Source organism: Condylura cristata, unplaced genomic scaffold (genome assembly GCF_000260355.1).
Source record: "Condylura cristata isolate star-nosed mole 26May11 unplaced genomic scaffold, ConCri1.0 scaffold00017, whole genome shotgun sequence".
NCBI classification, from domain to species: domain Eukaryota; kingdom Metazoa; phylum Chordata; class Mammalia; order Eulipotyphla; family Talpidae; genus Condylura; species Condylura cristata.
The window spans coordinates 28,989,273-29,006,974 of record NW_004567118.1 but is presented as its reverse complement, the minus strand read 5'-3'; the positions used below and the strand labels follow the sequence as shown (position 1 = coordinate 29,006,974).

At 53.7% G+C, this 17,702-nt stretch overlaps 2 protein-coding genes across 2 annotated transcripts in view; both read left to right on the top strand.

Moving 5' to 3' along the window:
- The window catches only part of WRAP53 (WD repeat containing, antisense to TP53), a 10,520-nt gene extending 4,510 nt beyond the window's left edge, over window positions 1-6,010 (top strand). The window contains exons 5-11 of the mRNA XM_012726004.1: window positions 3,703-3,791; window positions 3,985-4,075; window positions 4,175-4,307; window positions 4,840-5,048; window positions 5,250-5,353; window positions 5,510-5,644; window positions 5,761-6,010. Coding sequence (XP_012581458.1) covers window positions 3,703-3,791; window positions 3,985-4,075; window positions 4,175-4,307; window positions 4,840-5,048; window positions 5,250-5,353; window positions 5,510-5,644; window positions 5,761-5,956 — 957 coding nt within the window. The 3' untranslated portion in view covers window positions 5,957-6,010. The remainder of the gene's footprint in view (window positions 1-3,702; window positions 3,792-3,984; window positions 4,076-4,174; window positions 4,308-4,839; window positions 5,049-5,249; window positions 5,354-5,509; window positions 5,645-5,760) is intronic.
- A 1,612-nt stretch (window positions 6,011-7,622) lies between these two features.
- On the top strand, window positions 7,623-13,795 carry EFNB3 (ephrin-B3). Its single transcript, XM_004684638.1, has 5 exons — window positions 7,623-8,234; window positions 10,364-10,656; window positions 10,831-10,923; window positions 11,035-11,139; window positions 11,574-13,795. Exons 1-5 carry the CDS (start codon window positions 8,113-8,115, stop codon window positions 11,981-11,983), a joined length of 1,023 nt encoding a protein of 340 aa, XP_004684695.1. The 5' UTR covers window positions 7,623-8,112; the 3' UTR covers window positions 11,984-13,795.
- Window positions 13,796-17,702: the final 3,907 nt, after the last annotated feature.

Genomic DNA, 17,702 nt, shown 5'->3' with positions numbered 1-17,702 from the left:
AGAATAGGCAGGTTTACCGAACTACACTGTTCAGGGGAGCAGTGGGCGGGTAAGGAGAGGTCTGCTGTGCCACTTGGATTAGGTCCCTGGTGAGAAGGGCGAAAATGAAAGACCTTTGAACCTGAGAGTACCACAGTGTTGACCAGGGTCAGGCAAGTCCCTGTAGGTGAAGGAGGAAGATGAGAAGTAAGAGAGCTGTAGATTTTAGAGTAGAAATCTCAGAGGATTTGATAGGAAGAGTGGAGCGTGGTGTGAGCTGAGTCAGTGTGCAGAGTGGTGGTGAATGGGCAGTGGTGTCGAGAGGACTCGGAGACCAGAGCTTCCCTAGTGTGCATGGTTTTCTTCCTTAAAGAAAAGGGGGCTAAGTCCGGGGATAGTGCTGGACACTTACCTGACACGCAACTCAGTGGGATTGGAGCTGCAGACAGTCTCTGGGTAAGGCAGAAGGCAGTCTGAGCCCGGGTTCCTGGAACAGAGGCATGGCACAACCATGCCATTTCCGTTACTCAGGAAAACTTGGCTTAATTGACTGCTGATTGTATATTGGGTATAGACAAACGTGATTCTTGCCTTGTGAGACATGTGCTGCAGAGTGAGGACACAGAGGATATGGGAACTTGGAGCAAGGATCTTTGCTCAGCTGGAGGGTCAGGGAAGGCTTCCTGGTGGAAGAAGCATCTAAGAGAGCCAAAGGATGATTAAGATTCCATCATGAGGATGGGGGGGGAGAAGGGCTTGAAAGAAAAATATTCCAGACTTGAGATGAGTGTTCTCAAACCCACAATTTGAGAGTATAGTAAGTTAACACCTTCTGGGAACTGAGAATCAGAATGATGGGATGTGGAGACTCTACAGGCAGGTAGAGCAGGCGCCTTGAGAGGTGGCTACTGGGGAGGTGCCTGGTAAGGGATGTCTTTGTAAGGAGGTTGGATTTTACACTGAGGGTAATGTGGACTCGTTGAAATGTTTTAAACAGGAGAATTCCAACTGAACAAAGTCTGTGCCCCGAGTGTGGAGCGTGATGGGCAGGTAGGAGTGTGGGGGTGCAGAGAGGCCCAGAGAACGAGAGTGTTGCAGAAGTGCTCACAAGGAGGCAATGGCTTTGAGTGGAAATGAAGGAGAGTGGACAGGCTCTAAAGATCTCTAGGAGGTAGCACTGGCAAGATTTAGTGTTAGGTGGCACGAGAAGTGGAAAGGGAGTGGGAGCTGGTGCGCAGATTTGTCCTAAAAAATTGAGTGTGGAGCTCAGGAGGAACAGCAGGTTTGAAACGGCTTCATTACAGACCCGTTGAGTCCTAAGTACCGTGGGGTGTCCCAGGTGGAGCTTTGCGTCAGGCACCGGATACACGGTTCAGGATGGGATGTGAAAAGTGATTTCGTAGCTCGGCGATGTCACCTGAGGGCTGGCAAGTAACTGATGGGGGACTAGTATCTAGAGGATTTAAAGATTCCCTTCAGTTCAGTAAGAAAAAGACAACCACATAGTTGAAAGATGAAGACAACTTATAAAAGGTTGTTCTTAAATGACTAATAATCATGGAAAATGTACAACCTCACTCATAATGAGAGAAATGCAGATTTCTGGCATAATGAAATACCACTTCGCAGCCTTCAAACTGAGAAAGATTCAGAAGTCTGGCAGGATAGGGGGCCTCCCTGGTGGTATAGAGGGTCAAAGCACAGTATTATGAAGCTCTCTGCAGCCACTGCAGCACCAGTTTGGTCCCAGCCAGGGAGCTGACCCACAGGGCGCAGCAGACCTCTCCTGTCCCTCCCACTGCTCCCCTCAGCAGTGTATTTCAGTGGATCTGTCTGTTCTGCTCCCCACTCATTCTCTGGTGAATCCAGCCCCCCAGTCCCCTTCCTACATCGCTGGCCTATACCCCACCTCTTGATGCATAAATAAGCCTTTTTTAAAAAAGAAGTGTGGCAGGGCGCATGCAGAGCAACAGGTTCTTACACTGCTGGTGGGAGAGTAAACTGGAAAAAATGTGGTAGAGACACATTCCCACTTTAAGCAGAAACTCAGAGAGACCCTCCTGCATGCGGACCCAAATACTAAAGCACACCAGCCCAAACATGAGGGGGGCAGTGGTGGTCAGCAGTGAGGCGTGAGGGGGTGCCGCACAGCAGTGACCCTGCCTGACGAGAGCTGCCGCCTTGTTGTCACAGCCACACAGGATGCGCAGTGGGGGCCGTTCCCGTCACAGCCTCTGCTGGTGGAGCTTCGTTTGGTTTCCTAAATCTTGTTACCTGTAGAAAATTGGAGGTGAAGCTGATTCTGTGCAAAGTTTAAAGGCATGTAGGAGAATACTATGTGTTGCCTTTTATTTATTTTTTATTGGGGTAACATTGTTTTATAAGCACTATGGGATGCAGGGGCGCAGACTCGCGGCTCTGTGGAGTGAGTGAGTACGCCATGCACGCCAGCAAAGCGGCACTAACCCTCCACGAAAGTTCACACCGCCCCACCCCAGCCTCAATTCTGCAGTCAGATTTTAGGGTTTGTTTTGTATAGCCTTGTTCCTTTGTTTTGTTTCTTTATAGTTCACAGATGAGTAAATTATCCATTATTTGTCTTTCTCTGTCTTACTTCATTTAATTTAATCCTTTCCTGTTGTTGCAGATGGCAAGATTTCATCTTTTTTTTAGTTGAGTAATAATAGTTCATAAGTAAAATATAGCCTTTTTTTAAAAAAAAAAAATTATTTATTTATGCATGCAAGAACTGGGATGTAGGCCAGAGATGCAGGAGGTGAGAAGATTCATCAGAGACAGAGTGGGGAGCAGAACAAGTAGACCCACTGAAATACATTGCTGAGGGGAGCAGCAGGTGAGACAGGAGAGGTCTACTGTACCGTGTGGGTCAGCTCCCTGGCCTGGGATTGAAATTGGGCTGCAGTGAGTGACTGATAGCTTGATAGAGCTGCAACTTAACCCCTTGTGCCACTAGGAAGGTCCCCTAAATAAACCTTTAAAAAGAAAGTACAGTGAGTGTGAAATAGTATCCCTTGTAGTTTTGAGCTATACATTGCTTTTTCTCTGTATGTATATGTGTTCTTAAAGAAATGTGTGAAGACCCTCCATGGTGGTGCAGCGGGTTAAAGCACAGCCCTGTGAAACTAGCCACAGCCACTGCAGCATGAGTTCTATCCCCGGCCAGGGGGCTGACCCACTTGGTGTGGCAGACCTCTCCTGTCCCACCTGCTGCTCCCCTCAGCAGTGTACTTCCTCTATCAGCCTGCTCTGCTCCCCACTCAGTCTCTGGTGAATCCTCTCCCTGCCCCTGCACCTCTAGCATGTACCCCCAGTTCTGTATGCATAAATAAGTATAGATACACACACACACATACACATAATTTCTTATGGAGGGTGGGAGAGTCACGGGTTTGGTTTTGTTTTTAATACTTTGCATGTTTGAACTGTTTAATAATTTTTTTATAGAACCAGATGGCACATAGTAGTTACATAGTATTCTTATCATTGCTGCTTCTTTGTCTCTGAGTTGGAATTTAATTTTTTCTTCTTGTATTTTAAAACCAGAAGAATAAATCTGTGCTGCTTTGGTCTGAGCTGGCCCTTTAACACTGACATTGAGATTCTTTTCCTACTTAGCCCATCTGCTTGGTGAAGTGCCAGTAGTTTTGTTTTGCTACAGAGGTGCCAGGGGGGTCTGCCTCATTTTCCTGCCTCTCTCCCCAGGCCCCTGTCCTTCGGATGGTGGAAGGCGACACCATCTATGATTATTGCTGGTATTCTCTGATGTCATCATCCCAACCAGACACCTCCTAGTAAGTGATGTCCTTTGCCTGTGCTGAGCACCGCACAGTTTTAAAGGGATCTTCTACTTAAGTCAAGGACTGCTAGGGTCTTTGGAAGAGGACAGGTTGGTGTGGCCTCAGATGGGAGCTGAGAGGGCTGGTCAGTTGGCTTCCTCCCCTTCCTTTGACAGCACCGGGGCCTCAGTGTTGATGTCTCTCTCAGCGTGGCCAGCAGCAGCCGGGAGAACCCCATTCACATCTGGGATGCATTCACAGGAGAACTCCGAGCTTCTTTTCGCGCCTACAACCACCTGGTACGCACCTCTGCCCAGCCCCTGGCCTGTCCTGCCCAGCTCTCCTTCTTTGAGGAGGGCTGAAGCTCTGGCCTGTCCTCAGCCCTCTTCTGCCCCCAGGATGAGCTGACAGCAGCCCACTCGCTCTGCTTTTCCCCTGATGGCTCCCAGCTCTTCTGTGGCTTCAACCGCACTGTGCGGATTTTCCCCACGGCCCGACCTGGCCGAGACTGTGAGGTCCGAGCCACATTTGGTAAGCATCTATCAAGTGGGGGGAGGGGGGGCGGCGGAGAAAAGGGTGCTGCCATGTGCTGGGGACTGTGTAAGCAGAGTGCCATGTGTGGGGTACATTCATCCTCAGGGTAGCCCTGGGAGGCAGGTTGTGCCCGCTGGGCACTGGAGAAGAGACTCAAGGATGGGACTTCTCCAGGGCCAACCTACTGGGTATAAATACCTGGTTCAACCTTGGGCCTATACCTGTGGCTGTGCATCTTTTGGTCTCCAAAATCTTGATATCTGTAGGAGGTAAACTTGACTTCATTTTCTTATAAATCTTCAACTTTCTATTCTTTAAGGAAAAATTGCAAATTGAAAGGGAAAAAGTAGGATTTGGGCTTTAATTTCTTTGTGGAGATAGAAAAATCTGGGGAGCATCAGAGGTCTTTGTCCTGCTATGACAAATGGGGTTGGGGAGACCTTGAGCTCTAAACTCTGGGATAGGAGACAGGTGCCCCTCTGACTAGCTGTTTAATGTCCCCCCCCCCCTCCGTTCCTTTCCTTCTTAGCTAAAAAGCAGGGGCAAAGTGGCATCATCTCCTGCATAGCTTTCAGCCCAACCGAGCCCATCTATGCGTGTGGTTCTTATGGCCGTTCCCTGGGTCTCTACGCTTGGGACGATGGCTCCCCTCTCGCCTTGCTGGGAGGGCATCAAGGAGGCATCACCCACCTTTGCTTTCACCCTGATGGTAACCGCTTTTTCTCCGGAGCCCGCAAAGTAAGTGTCATGTCCTGAGATCCAAAGCAGGTGGGCAGTAGCCACGAGTGGGGCTGAGGGCTAGAGTGTGTTGGGAGATGGACATGGGGAAAAATACACTGAAGGAGGGCCCAGAACCCTTGAAGGAAGCAGGGATGTCCTTGACTCTGGCAGAAGAGAGGGATGGATTGCAGACCCTGTTCCCCTGTTCTGTGTCTTTAGGATGCTGAGCTGCTGTGCTGGGACCTCCGGCAGCCAGGTCATCCACTGTGGTCCCTGAGTCGAGAGGTGACTACCAACCAGCGCATCTACTTTGATCTGGACCCGTGAGTGACCAACGGTCCTTTTTCCCTGAGGCCCTAATACTTCCAGGAATGTCAGAGCCCAGCTTTAGGGTCTTAGCCCTGGGTGTAATGAGCCCTGAGGGAGTTCTCCCTTAAGGAAGATGCCTTGATACCAGCCAGCGTCTCCTCTCTCCCCAGGACCGGGCAGTTCCTGGTGAGTGGCAGCACTGGTGGGGCTGTCTCTGTGTGGGACACCAGCGGAACTGGGCCTGAGGGCAAGCCGGAGCCAGTGCTGAGTTTTCTGCCCCAGAAGGACTGCACCAATGGAGTGAGGTCACCAGCTGTTTTCACAGATCTTGGGGGTGGAGGGGGGCATGCGTGAATCCCTGAGGGAGCACACATGCTTACTCAGGGTGCTGACACCACCCCTGCCCTGTCTTTCCCTCCAGCTTGCACCCTAGTCTACCTCTCCTGGCCACTGCATCTGGTCAGCGTGTGTTTCCAGAGCCCACAGAGAGTGGGGATGAAGGCGAGCAGGAAATGGACCTTCCTCTGCTCTCCATGCGTCACATTCACCTTGAATGTCAGCTTCAGCTCTGGTGGTGTGGAGGGGGGTCAGACACTAGTATCCCTGATGTTCAGTAGGGTGAGAAGGGACAGGATGGAGGACAGGTTTGTATTAAAATGTTTTCTGTGATATCAGAGTCTGCCTGTCTCTTTGGGATGACAAATGTCGGAGTTGGGGGCCAAGAGGGGGACTAGTGGGCTCCCTTGTCCAGTGACAGCAGGGATTGGCATATTGTTCCTAAAACCTGCGTTAGGGGTGGGACTAAGGCAGGAGCCAATGGGGTTACTGAACTGGGTGTGAAGTCACGAGAGTGGGGGTGGGACTTCATGCCATTGACTGACTGGTTGCTAGGCAACTTGTAAACTGAAGGGGGGAACCTGTTTGAAATCTCACTCCCAAGGTGGGGGCACAGAGGTCAGTGTGAGTGTGGCTGAGCAGGAGTGGCAAGAGCTGTGTGTCAGACTGGCGGGTGTGACTGTGAGACTGCAGACAGTGACAGACAAGACACCCGCTCACTTTCACTGGCAACACTATTTACCATCATCCAGCAGCAGAGGGACCATTACTCAGCTCTGGGGGAAGGAGAGCAGGAGCACTCACTCCCTCCCCTTCCCTGGACTCCCCCAGGAAGCAGGCGACTGAGTAGCCAGTCAAGGACACACATGAAAGAGGAAAGGTGCTGGAAAAAACAGAAGTCACATTCTGTATTCCCCTAGATTAGGAGGGAGTCTTTCATCCAGCAGCTGTCACTGGCCTCCTTGTTTCTCCATTTATATGCTCAGTCTTCTTTTTTTTTGGGGGGGGTGAGTATGTTATTTCAAGCAATGACTCCTCCCCCTTGCGTACACCTTGCCAAATACTGAAAGATTGGGGGGGGGGAGCGATTCTAAAGAGATACTGTCAGCAGATTTGGTTTTGGACCTCACAATCAAAGGGAAGGGACAAGGGACTGGAGGCCCAAGACTGAGAGGGGAAAAGAATGTCCCTTCTACTCAGAGGTGCTGAAAGTGAGGGTTCTTACACCCAAAAAGGCAAATCCTCCCTTCCCCCAGGATAATTGGAAACAGCCCTTCCGGCTGAATGTGGATTGGGGTTGTAGGTACTCACTTTCTCTCCCGGCCCTATTTCTCCCCCATCACCATCCAAGCAGCACCCAAGTTTAACCCCTAATCCTGCCTTTTGTAACAGCAAAAGGTCCAAAGGTGTGACAAAAGATCCCACGAGTGGGAATTCCATGACTTAGGCTTGGTTTCTGGCTTCCTGTATGTGACCTTGGGCAAGTCCCTGGGCCTCCGTGAACCTCAGTTTCTTCAGAACTACAATGGGAATCCTTAGCTCTGCCCCTCCCACTTCACACAGGTAGTCGTGAAGATCAACTCAGTCCACTTTGTAAATTGCGAAGCCTTGGAGATTATTGTTATTCTCTCCAGACCTCCCGGAGCTGCGGTGTTGTTTTGGGGTGGGAGAGAAGAGGCTGCGGGAGCTGAATGGGCAGGGCTCCTGGGGTGGAGAGGGCGGGAGCCTTTCTGAATTTGAGAGAGGAAGGTTCCAACCGCTCGGGCGGTCTATGGGCTGGAGGGGAGACTAGCAGAAACTAAGCCAGAGACGGGAGAGTCGGAGAGACAAAGGGGGTGAGAGACCGCGCCGGGGAGTGAGGCGGGGCAGCTGGGCGAGGCAGCACCGCTGGCGGGAGGTGCGCGAGGTGAGGGAGGTGTGGGGGGCGTGGGCTGCGGGATCTGGTTCCCCGCTCCGCCTCGAGCTCCAGCTCCAGTTTTTCCCTCCGCCATCCTCTCCCCCTCCCCGCCTCTCCTTTAACTCCCCCCTCCTGGGCTCGGGACTGGTTTCCTCCCTTAGCCTGCTGCCCTCAATCCCGGCGAGGCTGGGGCTGCGACTCGGCGCCCCCTTTCTCACTCCCTAGTCCGGCGCCCCATGCCGCCCCCGCCCGGCCCCCAGCTCCCCCAGTCCCCTACTTAGGCCCGCTCACTGATCCCGGGGTGCTGTAGCGTGGACCGGGGGCGTAGGGTGCCTGCAGACCGCCCCTGGAAGGGCTCTTGCGGGCTGAGCGCTCCGCACCGGGGCGCGGGCAGAGCAGGAAGCGGGTCCGCGTGGGAGCTGGGGGCATCAGCCGGCGGGGAGGTCGGGGCAGAATAGCCAGGGCAGCCAAGGCAGTCACCCCAGGAGGTGAACGACTTTGGGGGAGTTGGTGCCCCGCCCCCCAGGCCTTGGCGGGGTCATGGGGGCCCCCCATTCTGGGCCGGGGGGCGTGCGAGTCGGGGCCCTGCTGCTGCTCGGGTGTTTGGGGCTGGTGTCCGGGCTCAGCCTGGAGCCTGTCTACTGGAATTCGGCGAATAAGAGGTGAGCAGCTCGGGGCTCAGAGACCCCACACCCTCGGGCAGGGACTGTGGAAGCTTTGGGGACTTTGGGGGCTGGGTTCTGTGAGCTGGGAGGAGGCTGGGAAGGAGGGTGCCGCTGCAGCTGACGGGTAGCTAGACCGAGGTGATCTTGGGAGCCAGAGTCCTGGGGTGCACACGCAGCTGGATGTGGGTGGTGATGGTCATGTCAGGAGTTTGAAAGACCCCAAAGGGGGCAAGGATAGCAAAGTTCATGGGTAGTCAGGAGGGCTGTGGAGTGGTTATTTCTGTTTGTAGGGAGCTTGTGTCCTGTCGGGGGTTGGGCTTGGAGAGAGCCTGGTTAATGTCAGCTCTCAGGAGAGCTGCTGAGTAGGTGCTGCTGAGGCGCTGAGGGGAAGGGCAGGGTGCCTCCCTCTCCCGAAGGGAGCTGTAGGAGATGGGAGGGAAGGGGGCTCAGTTTGGGGGCAGTGGGGACAGCTCCAGCAAGGCCTGTGGACTTAGTCTGTCTCCCAACTCTTGCCCACAACCTGGGGGTCAGTGAGCCCTTGCTGAAGCAGTTTCCCAGCCAGACGGTACTCCCGCCTTCCAGGCTTGGGCACACATTTTTGGAAGATACCCAGAGCCCCCTAAAACCTCTTTCTTTCTTGTACTTGGAGTCCGGAGGATTCCATTGCCCCCTCCCCCACCTTTGCTGCACACTCTTCCCTCAGACCCTCTCTTCCCTGGCATGCTTGCTTTGCTCTGAAAAAAGGCCAGGGGTCAGATGAAACTTCAAGCTACACAGGGTTAGGACAGAACCCTTGGGAGGTCATCTGGATCCCTTGCCTCATGCAGCAACTACTCCCTCTTAGCAAAAGAGTTCTGTGTTTTGAAAACTTCTTACTTCCCTGGGGGAGGCTGTGTGAGGCCACAAGGGGAGGGGGTGGGCATTAGAGCTCATCAAATAACCGGTCTTAATCCTAGCTGTGCGGCTTTCAGCTGTGTGGCCTTGGGCATGTCACTTAACCTTTAGCGTTTGTATTCTCAATCCCTGCAGCTTTTATGAGGATTAGAGGTAAGGTGTTTGAACATATTATATGCTCATTAGAGGAGAACTAGGATTATTGTTCTTCCTCTCTCTGCTTTGCCGCCTCCCTCCCATATCTCTTCAGGTACAATTTTAAATGTCTTCTCAGTCTCCTATCCACCAACTCCCAGCTGCAGTTTGCTATCAGGACATAAGCTTGAGGACATAAGTTAGGCTTATTTTGAGAGGGTTGAGAAAAGGGAGTTTAGGTATTCTGGGGGCTCTTTGGGATGATGGGTGTGAGGGAGTAGGTCATTTGGGAAGCTGGGGAGCTACTTAGCAGCAGTCTCCAGGCCCAGTTCTGAGCCCTGGTCTGCCATTAAGGCTGAGGGAAGGACTTAGGGAAGGGCTGTGCTGATCAGTGGATGCTTGGACCAAGGAGATGTGGCTTGTGTTGGTTGTGGTTAGAAGAGCCAACTCTTTCATTTCCAAGACAATAGGACACTTTCCTGTGAAAGTCTGAGACCTAGGAGGGGAGCTGTACGGAGCAGGGAAATGTCTGGGGCAGCTGGCCCCCCAGACCCTGGTACCCACTAGCCTTATTTAGGGGCATTGCCAGAGCAAGTATTTGCCTACTGTCACATGGCTAACTTGGACACTGGTCTGAATCACCCTCCACACCCTTCCTGCCTCTCTTGCCCTGACAGCCCCCAAATTGGGTGGTAGCCTGGGGGAGGGGAGGCTCTGCCCCCATGGTTGACTGCCGTGAAGTAGTGAAATCACCCGAGAGGGGTGGGTTGTGTGGTTCCAGAGAGGCCAGCTCCTTGGTAACTGGCATCCTGTTGCCATGGCAACGGGGCTGGTGATGGAGCGAGCTATGGCAGTGTGCATGTGGTGAGGGCGGGCTGAAGAGTGCATTTGGGCACACCAAGGGGCAGGAGACCTCTGAGCCTGGCTTCCTGCTGCTTCCAACTTGAGCTTGCACAGTCCTTAGAGAGGGCTCTCAGAACAGACTTTCCACTCAGACAAAGGCTGTCTTGCAGGGGTGTGGGGCGAGAGGGGCAAAGCTCTGGTGGCCAGACCTCTGACACCGCTCTCCCTTGTCCACCTTGTTTTCCTCCTTGTAGGTTTCAGGCAGAAGGTGGTTACGTGCTCTACCCTCAGATTGGGGACCGGCTAGACCTGCTCTGCCCCCGGGCCCGGCCTCCTGGCCCCCACTCTTCTCCTAATTATGAGTTCTACAAGCTCTATCTGGTAGGGGGTGCCCAGGGCCGGCGCTGTGAGGCACCTCCTGCCCCAAACCTCCTGCTCACTTGTGACCGGCCAGACCTGGATCTCCGCTTCACCATCAAGTTCCAGGAGTATAGCCCTAACCTCTGGGGCCACGAGTTCCGCTCGCACCACGATTACTATATAATTGGTACTGCTGCTGGACAGCAGGGTCAAGTGGGGAGGTACCCTCAGGGCAGACAAGGGAGGGTCCCCTGACGCTGAAGGAGACATCTTACACCCTCGGGTGGAGTTGGGACCAGGGTATGGGGACAGAATAGAGACTAGACTGTGGAGTGCCAGCTTCTCCCTCTGACTCTCCCAGCCACATCAGATGGGACCCGGGAAGGCCTGGAGAGCCTGCAGGGAGGTGTGTGCCTCACCAGGGGCATGAAGGTGCTTCTCCGCGTGGGACAAAGTGAGTGTGGCCCGGGCGCACCTCCTACTGGGAGCTGGCAGGGGTGGGGTGGTAGTATCATGGCCAGGGGGCTGCGTCTCAGACCCTCTCTTGGGTCTTCCTCATCTCCAGGTCCCCGAGGAGGGGCTGCCCCCCGAAAGCCTGTGTCTGAAATGCCCCTGGAGCGAGACCGTGGAGCGGCCCACAGCCTGGAGCCCGGGAAGGAGAACATGCCAGGTAGGAACCAGGGGTCCATCCAGCTTCCTGCCTTCCCCAGCCTCCTCTTCTCTGAGACCCCAGCTGCACTGCCTTCATCCTCCCCTCCCTCTTTGGTTTTGGGGGCAGTGACACAGGAAAGAGAAGAGAGGATGGGAGGATGGGTGGGGAATGGAAGCCAAATGAGGAAAAGACTCAATTAGAACTAATTAGCCAAGTCAGTGCTTCAATCAGTGCTGTCAGAGAAGTGGGGAGGACTCTTTGGCACGGAGCTGAAGGGCTGGACACACCTGGATTCTGAGCGGGGGCTGGGAGGGGCAGGGAGGTGGAGACCCCAAGTGGCCTGGGCACTTGCTGGGGAAGCCCATGGGGCCCCCCCAAGGCTGGGTGTCCAGATGCCCAGGTGGCTCCTTCAGCCCCTTCCCCTCTTTCCTCCTCCACCCCTTCCCTGCCAGGTGACCCCACCAGCAATGCAACCTCCCGGGGTGCTGAAGGCCCCCTGCCCCCTCCCAGCATGCCCGCAGTGGCCGGGGCAGCGGGGGGGCTGGCGCTGCTCTTGCTGGGCGTGGCAGGGGCTGGGGGTGCCATGTGTTGGCGGAGACGGCGGGCCAAGCCTTCGGAGAGTCGCCACCCTGGTCCTGGCTCCTTCGGGAGGGGAGGATCTCTGGGCCTGGGGGCTGGAGGTGGGATGGGACCTCGGGAGGCTGAGCCTGGGGAGCTAGGGATAGCTCTGCGGGGTGGTGGGGCTGCAGACCCCCCCTTTTGTCCCCACTATGAGAAGGTGAGTGGTGACTATGGGCATCCTGTGTACATCGTGCAGGATGGGCCTCCCCAGAGCCCTCCAAACATCTACTACAAGGTATGAGGGCTTCTCCCACCTGGCTCTCCTGGATCCAGCCCTTCTTGGGGTGCTCCTCCAGTTAATTCATGGTTGAGGAACACCTCTAGTATCTCCTTGGCCCCCCTTGCTCCTCCAGCTCCATTGTTCCTCCTGGCTGGTGCCCTCATTTACTTTTAAGACTCCTTAAGACTTCCACCGAACCACCACCTCCTGCCCTCTGGTTGGCCACGTGTGCCCCTCTCTGTCTCTGTGTCCCTGGGTCCTGTTCCCTCGGGGAGGGGCAGAGACTCAGCCTTCTCTTCTGACCCCGACCCGGGACCCTTGTCTCCAAGACCCACCAAGAGCTAGGGGCGGGAACAGTCTGTCTTTTGGTTGTCACTTCTTTCTTTCTGCCTCTCACTGTTTTTCTTTTCTTTTCTCTTCTCTCTTTTATTCTCCTTCTCTCTCTTCTGTCTCTAGGTCTGTTCCTTTTGCCTAGCATTCTCCTCCCTACACCCCCTTTTACCCTCTTAGCTTCTTATCCTGTGCTTCTCCCATCTCCTGGGTGGGGCACTAAAGCATTTCTCCCCTCAGCACCTGCCCTTTTCTGACCTCTCTTATCAACCACTCCCCTCAGACTGCCAAAAATGGGGGCCTTGTGGGGAAGGCTCTGGCACTCTACCCCAGCTCAGGTCATGGGCAGCAGGGCCTTCTTCTCTGCCCTGCCCCAGGCCTCTACATACTTACTCCAGCCATTTGGGGTGGTAGGGTCATGACAGCTACCATGAGAAGAAGTGTCCCGTTTTACCCAGTGGCCGATAGCAAGATATGAACCGGTTGGGACACATATGGACTTGGTCTGATGCTGAGTGGACCACTTGGAACAGGAAGTGACTTGCTCCAGAAGAAGTGACCAGGCCTGGACAGAAGTGCCTGGGAAGTGGCAGAAACAGTGCAGCAGGAACTGGAAGTGCCTTCATCCAGGACAGGAAGTAGCGCTTCTGAAATCGGAAGTGGTCTGGCTGGAACTCCATGTGGCCTAGTCTGGGGGGACAGTGGGGTGGGGAGGTGGATGGCTCTTACTTTGTGGAGAAGAGGAGGCATGAAAGACTTCCTGTTTCAGGAGGAAGCTGGAACTTACTGACTGTAAGAAGATAAGGTGGACTGGGGAGGATTTTCCTAGTATTTAGTGGCACTTCCCAGGATCTCCCTCCCCTTGTTCTCTGTGCTGCTTTTAGGACAGCTAAGCTGACTGCCATCTTGCTGTGGCAGGCCCAATTTGTCTTGTTCTTCTTCCCTTTCCACATCCCAGTATAATCGCTGTTATTCAACAGGACTACCCCAAGAACCCACATGTTCTCCCCGAGTAACCCAGATGACTGTCTTGTCCTGAATCACATCTTCCATTTCCTATTCCCTTCAAATTCGACACAACTCCCTTCTTAGTGACCAAAACGGTGGCCTACTGACTGGTCTGACAGTGGTAGTTAACGACTGTTACTGTTCCATAGTGACCAGCATATACCTCTTCCTGCCCTCTAGTGCACAATTGGGTGTTGCCTCAGTATCCTCCCAGCTCAGTTTCTTTAGATCAGAGCTGCCCTTGGGCACCAAGTTGGCCACCTCAATCACCAGCCAAGATGGTTGCTTTGTCCACCAGAGGTCAAGTCATCGCTCTGGTGCTGTAGTTCCCAGCTCCTTCCTGATTTTTTCTAATCTCTCCTTCCAGGGAACAGGAAGTTGATATTGCCATGGGGGAGGTGGCGGGGGGATGGCCTGTCACCTCAATAGTTTTACTGTAAAAGGGAAATTTGAACAACAAAAACCAAAAAAACAATAAAAAACTTCAAAAGTTGATGAGAAAGCTGGAGAATGATTGGGTATTAATTGGGATAGAGTCCTGGCGGTTAGCTTAAGTGGCTTTTAGGCTGAAGGGTCAATGGCATGAAATCAGTGGCAATGGGTAGAGAGAGGGTGGGTGGAAGGGGTGAGGTGGGCGTTGCATGGGGAGGGGATAATGGGCAGAAGGCAGCCATCTCAGGAGAAGATGGAACCCAGACAAGAGTAGTGAGTTGCCTGCACATACAAATGGGAGTGAGTGTGAGTATATGTTCACAGGTAGGGAAGGCCTGAGTAATTGCTAAATCAAAGCACAAATCTGAGATGAGGCAAATCTCAGAAATGAAGTGGAAAAAACGTTCTTGTGTTGAAGTTTATTCCCTGCCCCCCACTCCCAAAGCACCTTTGACTTGGGGGGTTTTGGTGGTGGGGTCTCATGGTTGTCCAGAAGACTCAAGGACCCAGACTTCAAGCTGACTGCCCCCTGGCTCCCTCGTTCCCCACCGAGGCTCTTCTCCCCAAAAAAGCCCAGATGTCCAGCCCCCTCGACTCATTGCCATTCTCCATCCACAAAAGCAGCCGTCAGGAGCATCACTGGAGCCAGTCAGCAGGGGTCACAACCTCTGCCCTGCCCGCCCCTACCCTGACTTCAGGTCCTCTCCTGCTGTCTCCCATCTGCCTGGAGGTCAAGGGGTCTTCCTTCCCTTCTTCTGTCCAGTGGGACCCCTGTCCCTCCCCCTGTCTGAGCAAGATGCCTGGATCCCGAGAGGTGCACGCACTGTGGGAGGGGAGTTGGAAACTGGCAAGCCAGGTGCTGGGCTGTCTGGAATTTACTCCTGCCTTGGAGCCCCTCACTGGAGCTGCCTGAGGTGGGGAGGCTTGAGGGGGGTGGAAGGGCTGGTCCCTGCCCCTTAGTGGGGGTTGGTTGTCATAGCAACATCCCCTTCTCCACACAATGGGAAGCCCCCCTCAGCCTCCCGCGTGGATGGAGCCGACAGCCCCATCGCTGGCTATCAGCCTCAGGGACTTGGCAACCGTCACTATGGCAACCCAGAGCCCAGCAACAGGGCCCAATGAGAAAGGGAGGGGTCCAAGACTGGGGCAGGGCTGTGTATGCGATGGGGCAAGGGAGCGGAGGGAGACTCCCCCTGCGCATACAACCAGAAGCACAGGTGGAAAGACAAGAGGGAAAAGAAGTGGAGATAAATAGTCTCCATGACAGACAAACATCTCACCAAAGCAGCCAAGACATCAAAACATGCTGAGAGACAGGAAGACACCTGGGGACAGATGCACAGCTGGGGAAAGGAATAGCATATTCTGCACAGCACCCTGGGACACACCCCCTTGGAGTGCTGGCATCTATAGACTCACCGCCCCCCCCCCCACACACACTAACAACACAAGACCTACAGCCTTCCACATGTGTAGCAACTGGTGAATCATTTGCATGGTTTGAAAACGCTGGTGTCCGTCCACACGGAATGACACATGCCATCCTGTTGGCTTTCTGGCGAATACACCAACACCCTCCTAGGGAAACAGCTAAATAAAATGAATAGAGAGGCAGGAAGACATTCATTTGTTCCTTTCTTCCTTCATTCACGCAGCATATTTAATGTCTACTTTGTTTCAGTGACTGGGAGGATATGGTAAGTGAAGCAAGTCCTGCGTTAATGAAGTCTCATTTTGGTGGGGAATGACACATAACATTTTAGGTGGTGATTAGAGATATAAACAAATCAAAGTAGGGCCTCCCAGGTGGCGCAAGGGTTAAAGCACAGCACTATGTACACCATGTAGCTACCAGCAGCCACAGCTGCATGAGTTTGATCCCAGCTAGGGGGTTGACCCCATGGTTCAGCAGACCCTTCCTGTTTTTGCTCCCCTCAGCAGTGTATTTCAGTAGATCTGCCTGTTTTGCTCCCCACACTGTCTCTGGTGAATATTCTCACCTCTCCCCGACCCTCCACCCCTGCCCAGCCTTGCCTGCACCTCAGTTCTTGTATGGATAAATAAAATAAATCTTTAAAACAAAAACTAATCAGAGTAATGGGGTGAAGAGGATGGAGCATACCAGAGAGATGCTGAGGATTAGGAGGTCAGGAAGGTTCCTTTGAAGAGGTGACATTTGAATAGGACCTTGAATAATGAGGAGAGTGACATGTACCACTGGGAAGGCAAAGTACAGAGGTGAAATCCCAACATGTCTGGGAATTACAGAAAGGACATCAAAACCACATGTACATTCCAGAGGGGTCTTGTCCTGTCCCAGCCTCAGCCTGTAGGAGGGCAGGTGAGTGAGGGTCTAAAATCCACATTTAGGAAGCTGATCCAAATCAATCTTGCATTCCCCCTTCTCTGTCCCTGCCTCTGTTTCTTGTGCATAGCGGTCGATGTTGCCCTCAACTGAATTTTGAGCTCTGGAGAGCAAGGATGATGCCCTGAACTTTGGGGGCCTATGGTACAGTCGCTGGTATATGTCGGGATGGAAGTAAAGGAACTGGGGCAACGGGACCAGAGAAGCTAAAGCCGCCCCTCTGTACCCTGTCAGCAGCATGGAATTGAGGCTTTCTTGGGGACTGTGCTGCAGACACAAGCTCAGAGTTAGCCTTCCTTACAAATAGAAGCAGGATATAAACTAGGTTGAGGGGTGTGCGTGTGTGTGTGTGTCTATGGTTTTTGTTTTAAGGAAAAGAGAACAGGGCAAAGGGTAGCAGTGGGAATTTCTGATGGGGAAAACGGTTGACATCACAACTGGAACATCAGTTAGCATGAAAAATAGAGTTTCCTAAGGGCTACCTGGGGACTCATGACACGGGGCTCCCTTCCCCCAAGGAGAAGTTTAAGATCTGTAGGCAGGCTGGGAGAAAAGTTGCACATGACTTGGAATCAGAGGTAGCCTCATGGGCTCAGAGAGTTGGGTGAGGGTAGGGAAAAGGATGTAGAACAAATGGCAGTAAAAACTGGGGAGATGTTTGAAAGGGAGCAATGAAGATGGAGTCCTGGAGGGAATTCTGAACCAGGTCCCAGGGATACCCATTTCATACAAGGACTTGAAGCACTGGGGTCCTGGTTCTCAAGCATCCATTCCCTCCAGCCCTAGTAGCTGCTGGTGGTGGTGGGGAGAGTGAGTAGCCTCAGGGGGCAGCAGCTGGCGAGTGGGGAGGAATCTGTGTGCTCAGCAAACAGCAGCCTCAGTGCCCGGTAGCTGCCTCCTCCTTCATCAATCAGCCCAGCCAAATGTCCTTGCATTCCCACCACCCCAAGGGGACTGGGGCTGGGCCAGGGTCCCCAGGGGAGTGAGCTGGGGATGGGTGGGAGGAGGTGGGGGTGGTGCTTGGCTCCCCATGTCTTGGCCTCTGTTCTCTCTTGGAAGCTCAGCTCTTCATGTCACGAATTACTCTCTCCTGGCTCCTACCATGTGAGGGCATCAGCTACAAATCACCTGTGGGGGTCTGCTGAGGGAGAAGGGGGGAAGTGGGGGTGAGTCAGGACTGAAGAGGAATCTACTCTGGTTCTCACGGGACAGCTCAGGGCACAGTCAGCAGGAGGCTGCTGGCAGAGAGGCCCTGTCCTTCCCCTAGACACCCCCTCCCCAGCTGGTCTCTCCGTCCCTGACAGATGCTCTGGCTAGCAGGCTGAGACCCCAGGCCCCAGAATGTCCTCTCTACACCTACTAAGCCCCAGCCCTCATCCTCTGCTTCCCACCACGATCCACCCCCAGCCTCACCCCCAATCTGTTGCTCTCCATTGAGGATGGGGGCCCCTAGACCTCAGCCTCTGGCTCTCTCTCCCTCACAGCCCTTGCTCCCCTCAGGGACCCAGGCGTCCTGCCCACTCCCCTCACCATAACAACCATTCTTTTGGAGTTGCTTAAGACTTTAATATCATTTCATTAAGTCAGCTAGTTCAGGGAAGGTTG